Source organism: Sinocyclocheilus rhinocerous, unplaced genomic scaffold (assembly GCF_001515625.1).
Source record: "Sinocyclocheilus rhinocerous isolate Xijiao unplaced genomic scaffold, SAMN03320098_v1.1 scaffold2868, whole genome shotgun sequence".
Taxonomy (NCBI): Eukaryota; Metazoa; Chordata; class Actinopteri; order Cypriniformes; family Cyprinidae; genus Sinocyclocheilus; species Sinocyclocheilus rhinocerous.
This window is the reverse complement of record NW_015623782.1, coordinates 384,437-390,853: the sequence shown is the minus strand read 5'-3', so window position 1 is coordinate 390,853 and position 6,417 is coordinate 384,437. Positions and strand designations below refer to the sequence as shown.

The window sequence follows — 6,417 nt, the reverse complement described above, 5'->3', positions numbered from 1 at the left end:
ACGTAAATGTATATTATTTGTACTCAAAAACAAGACAAAAATACTCTATTAGCAGTGTAAAATATTGCAATAAATGTGACCTGGATGTGTTTTTGTACTTAAAGTATCTCCACACACACACACACACACACAGCGTGGTCAGTGTGTGCGACCATTCTTCGGCGCTGTGACCAAATCTGAGTGCTGCTGCGCCAGTGTGGAGTATGCTTGCGGAGAGCCGCGCCAGCCATGCCCGCCGCTCAACTCAGGTACACACTCACACACACACACACACACACACACACACTTCAGGAAATGAAAATCAAAGCTAATTTCAAGTGAATGTAGATGTGAAATGCAAACCCTTTGGTCTTCTCTTCAGTTCAAAGCCAAATGTAAAGTTAACCATGTTTTTGATTGGCTTTGATCATTCATTGGTGTCAATGCTTTGGACTGGAGCAGAGAAAGCAGCGTTTTTCCGGACGTTTGGCTGTTTGGATGAACGGATCGGTGTGTTTTTGACTCTGACTCGAGCCGGTAAGCAGCTTCTCTCGTCTCGTTGCCCTTCGGAATGATTTTCTCCTCTTCTCCTCTCCGGGATCATGCTTTGGTACAAGTGCTGGAGGTGGATGACGTGTTGCCCGCACTCACCTCGTCCAGCCATTTGTCCAGGCTGCGTCTGCGGGCGTTCATGAAGAAGTTGCTGACAGTGTTCAGTTCCAGACCCAGCTGCTGCGAGATGGTCAGCTGTATCTCTCTGGACGGGCGCTTGTTCTCCTTAAAGATGGCCAGAAGTGTTCGCCGCTGCAGGTCTGTGAAAACCAGCCGCGACTTCTTTGGTGTATTGCTCCTGTTGTCTTTGCTGGGGTCCAGCTCTTTTCTTTTGCACGCTTCGGGGGTTTCGTTTGTTAGAAAGGAGACACAAAAGAAAGAGAAGAAACACGTTAGAATCATTCACACGTTTATTCATGCACTTACATTTAATGCAGGGTTCGAACCTACAGCCTTTGGATTATCAGCCCTGGGCTTTATTGCACCACCTACAATTAGATTACAGTTACATAAAAGAGAAAATAACAACAAAGTGACAGAAAAGGTTATTTATGTTTAACACTGTCAGTGTTATTATAGTATTTATTAACATTTTTAAAATATTTTTATTTAGCTTTAATTTGCTTTATATCAATTTTAGTTTTAGTAACTTGTGCTTGTCATTTTTTTTAATATGCTTTTTATTTTTTTTTAAATGTCTTTTAGCTTTAATTGTTATTTATTATTTTTATTTCAGTTTTAGTTTTAGTAATTTCGTTATGTGCTTATAATATTTTTATTAGTTTTTGTTTTTATTTCCATTTAGCTTTAATTTGTTTTTATTTCAATATTAGTAATTTTATGTGCTTTTGTCATTTTATTATTTTTTAAATATTTCTAATTAGCTTTAATTTACTTTTAATTCAGTTTTTAGTAATTTTATGTGCTTTTCATTTTTATTAGTTTTTTATTTATTTTAGCTTTAATTTGTATTTATTATTTATTTCAATATTAGTAATTTGATGTGCTTTTGTTATTTTTATTATTTCTTAAATATTTCTAATTAGCTTTAATTTACTCTTAATTCAGTTTTTAGTAATTTTGTTATGTGCTTTTCATTTTTATTAGTTTTTTTTTATTTCAGTTTTAGTAATTTCGTTATGTGCTTTTGTCAGTTTTATTAGTGTATTTTTTAATATTTGGATTTAGCTTTCAATTATTTTTATTTCAGTTTTAGTAATTTTGTTATGTGTTTATAACATTTTTATTAGTTTTTATTTTATTTCAATATTAGTAATTGTATGTGCTTGTCATTTTTTTATTTTTTAACAATGCTTTGGACTGGAGCAGAGAAAGCAGCGTTTTTCCGGACGTTTGGCTGTTTGGATGAACGGATCGGTGTGTTTTTGACTCTGACTCGAGCCGGTAAGCAGCTTCTCTCGTCTCGTTGCCCTTCGGAATGATTTTCTCCTCTTCTCCTCTCCGGGATCATGCTTTGGTACAAGTGCTGGAGGTGGATGACGTGTTGCCCGCACTCACCTCGTCCAGCCATTTGTCCAGGCTGCGTCTGCGGGCGTTCATGAAGAAGTTGCTGACAGTGTTCAGTTCCAGACCCAGCTGCTGCGAGATGGTCAGCTGTATCTCTCTGGACGGGCGCTTGTTCTCCTTAAAGATGGCCAGAAGTGTTCGCCGCTGCAGGTCTGTGAAAACCAGCCGCGACTTCTTTGGTGTATTGCTCCTGTTGTCTTTGCTGGGGTCCAGCTCTTTTCTTTTGCACGCTTCGGGGGTTTCGTTTGTTAGAAAGGAGACACAAAAGAAAGAGAAGAAACACGTTAGAATCATTCACACGTTTATTCATGCACTTACATTTAATGCAGGGTTCGAACCTACAGCCTTTGGATTATCAGCCCTGGGCTTTATTGCACCACCTACAATTAGATTACAGTTACATAAAAGAGAAAATAACAACAAAGTGACAGAAAAGGTTATTTATGTTTAACACTGTCAGTGTTATTATAGTATTTATTAACATTTTTAAAATATTTTTATTTAGCTTTAATTTGCTTTATATCAATTTTAGTTTTAGTAACTTGTGCTTGTCATTTTTTTTAATATGCTTTTTATTTTTTTTTAAATGTCTTTTAGCTTTAATTGTTATTTATTATTTTTATTTCAGTTTTAGTTTTAGTAATTTCGTTATGTGCTTATAATATTTTTATTAGATTTTGTTTTTATTTCTATTTAGCTTTAATTTGTTTTTATTTCAATATTAGTAATTTGATGTGCTTTTGTTTTTTCATCTAAAATGCATTTTTTTAAATTTTAATTTTAATTTAATTTAATTAATGAGTTAATTGTTTGACTTTAGTTTTCAGTTAACAATAACAAAACTACCATTAGACCAAACCTCCTGAGATGTGTTTTAATAAACACTCAGGAATCAGAGTAGCATCTGTTCTGGGATCAGTGCGTCTGACAGGAAAGCTCTAGATGATTTGAGGAAGGTAAAGATCCTCTCCAGGTAATTACTTCTGCGACCACTAAGATTCCCAGAGCAATTCGCTCGTGTTCACCTGGAGCTGCTGGCTTTATTTTTAGGGTCTTTTATCACAAGAGACCAAAAACACATGATCACCTGATAATTAGCAGATAAACCAGAGCGAGAGCTCTGCAGTATGTATACTGTGCGCAGTGTGCTTGATGGATCCGGATAAACGGCAACATTTGGCTAAAAAAGCACACAAAGTATATGCAGTAAACCACAATGCAATGCATTCAAATTCATCTTGCATTTCTAATTCCTCGAATCCTGTACTTATTCCATCAGAATATTTTTTTCCAAATGCAGTTGCTTTATATTTTTCTGTTTTCTAGACATGAGGAAAAGACATGCATTATTCTGTTAATCCTGTAGTTATCGTGTGTTTAGGCCCAATATTGACGTCTGAGCAGCAGAAATGATTGCACCAAGTTAAAATAATGTCAAAAATCAAATCAAATAAAAAAATTAAAGTAAAATAATAAAATGAAGAATTAACCAGAGATCTCTAATTAGACAGCGAAACATTCTTTTTTTTTTTTTTTTTACACAAAACTGAAATAAAATAATAACATGATGTATTAAGAATGATGCATTAATAATGACAAATGAACCAGAGATATATTTCTTCACTCATTCTTTAATTAGTCAGCTAAAGGTGCAGAATTTTTTTTACACACACAACTGAATTAAAATGCAATGCAATGCATTAAAATAAAAATTTTGCATTAAAATGATGAATTAAGATCTCTTTCTTGACATTTAATTAGACAACTAAAACTTCAGATTTTTGTATTTTTTCTTACACAAAACTGAATTAAAATGCAAAACAAATAATCATAAATATAACTGATTTCTGCATGCCACTCACATAATTTATTCACAGACTCATTTATTCATACTTTGTGTAAGTGCAATGACATTGTTATTTTTTATTGCTTTATATGGTTTTCCTAGCACAAATAGAGTTATTATATGAAACAGTCCAAAAATGGCTTTTAACCACAAGATGTAATTAGTGTGCAGCGTGTTGAAAAGCATCGAGTAATGAACCATTTTACGACACAGTTGAATCACTAGAATCGTGCATCATTTCTTATTGCATACTGTTTCTCATGCAATTTCTAAAAATAATAGGCAGCATAGAGTGCACAATAATTGTACAGTAAGTGCTCAGCTAGTATTTCACTCTAGACACAGACTCAATGGTAAATACACAAACCGTCTAGCAATTAAAACATGACTTACTGCATGTGTAGCATCATGCTCTATAATGCAAAGCTATAATTTGTGGTGGTATGTCATTTTGCAGAGAAGTCAATCCATTCAAAACAGCCTTGCTTATAGTATATCTGTAGGATATTTCATCATGGCCTCGGGCAGAATTTCTTATTAATGTGTATGAAAGTGTTTCTACGGCTTTAATGATTGTGGATTCTGCTGACTGTGTGTGAGTTTGTTGCTGATCTCAGTAAACGCTGCTAAAGCTGAAGCACATCACACAGATTTCATGCACAACACATCGAGAAGACTAGAAAACTATGATGAAAACTATAAATATAACAGCAGGTGTGTCTACAAATCACTCACCTTTAAAAAGACAAACATTTCTATCTGATCTGATTGCATTCGATACATTTGAGTGATACATTTCAATTTTAATAAATCTTGTGTTGTTAAATTAATGCTTATTGCATTATTTTAGTGTCATGTGTGTTACCATGATGGTTTTTATGTTTGTGTGCCTTCTATATTAATATTTACATAAACTACTTTCTCTTTACCACTCTTTATCTTTTCTTTGTCTCTCTCTCTTTTATTATAAAAGGCACTAAACAGATTTGTTTGTGTGAAAGCTTGTGCTTTCATATATTAAATTTTTATCATTATTTTATCAATATTACCAATATAATTTTTTTTTTTAAATATTGAAATTGTTTTTATAAATGTAATCTCTACTAAATTATTTTATCCATTTCATCCAAAGGTGTATGAAAATCCTAAATTCTCAACTATAATCACATGATCACAAATCTGCACTGAAGAATCACATGCAACAACTCAAAATACAAATCAACAGCACTAATTATGAACTAAAACAGAGATTTTCATCTGCGAACAACATAAAATGAAGGTGAACACCATTTCTACCAGCACTACACGTATGTGTGTGAGTGAGTGAGTGCCTATCACAGCACGCTTAAACTAAATATTTGATAAAGACAAATGCACAGCAATATTTCCACACTTTGCATGTATAATTGATGCAGAAACAATGGCAGAAGGGAGTGTTGAGGGATCTGAAACTCAGACAGACATTTATAACCCATTAAAGTCCAGATTATTCAGAATGATTTGCACAAGCTTTCATACTGTTCCTTCATCCTTGTAATATATATATATACAGTATACACTGCCGTTCAAAAGTTTGGGATCAGTAAGACTTGTAATGCTGCGCATCACAGAAATAAATTACAGTTGAATGTATATTAAAATAGAAAAACGTTATTTTACATCATAATAATTTTTCACAATATTACATTTTTTCCTGTATTTTTGATCAAATAAATGCAGCCTTGATGAGCAGAAGACACTCCTGTAAAAACATTAAAAATCGTTCTGATCCCAAACTTTTGACCGGTAGTGTGTGTGTATAAGGATGTTTTTAAAATGTTGTTTGGAAACTTTAAGGGAACGTTCCATTTTATCATTTTGCAAACATTATGGGAACATTACTTTTAAATGTTATCTGAACATTGAGAACCCAAATAATTTTATTAAAGACCAGACAATTCTGAACAAATGTTTTATTAATGTTCCTGGAAGAACATTTGTTCGGAATTTTGAATGTTCTCTGAACATTCTGAAACAAGCACTAATAATGTTCAAAAAACATTAGATGAATGCCCAACTAAAATGTTTCAGAAATGTTCTGTGAATGATGTATAAATAACATTATTAAAGAATTTTATGTTCTCTGAATGTTCTGAAACAAGTAGCAATAACGTTTAAGAAACATAAGATGAATGCCCAACTAAAATGTTGCAGAAAAAAAGTGTTCTGTGAAAAACCAGACAACTTTAAACAAATGTTCGATTGCAAAAATCTAGTTAGACTAGATGCCACAGCTTGATTATTACCATTTTGACTAATTCATTTGTTATGCAGCGAAATGTAATGATGAATTATTGTTGTTATATGTTGCCATGCAGCACATCTTCATCTAAACAATCACAGATGTATATCATAAGTATATCATATTGAGTTTCTGCTACAGCAATCGGGTTTCATTCACAGTCTTGTGACACACACACACACACACACTCTCTCTCTCTCTCTCTCACACACACACACACACACAGGTTTGT

At 33.3% G+C, this 6,417-nt stretch overlaps 1 protein-coding gene and 1 pseudogene across 1 annotated transcript in view; both read right to left on the bottom strand.

The window, feature by feature from the left end:
- Positions 1-508: 508 nt before the first annotated feature.
- LOC107736905 (one cut domain family member 2 pseudogene) lies at positions 509-1,085 on the bottom strand (annotated as a pseudogene).
- An 842-nt stretch (positions 1,086-1,927) lies between these two features.
- LOC107736895 (one cut domain family member 2-like) overlaps positions 1,928-6,417 on the bottom strand; it is a 25,346-nt gene continuing 20,856 nt past the window's right edge. The window contains exon 2 of the mRNA XM_016548288.1: positions 1,928-2,288. Within this exon, the coding sequence (XP_016403774.1) occupies positions 1,999-2,288 (290 nt within the window). The 3' untranslated portion in view covers positions 1,928-1,998. The remainder of the gene's footprint in view (positions 2,289-6,417) is intronic.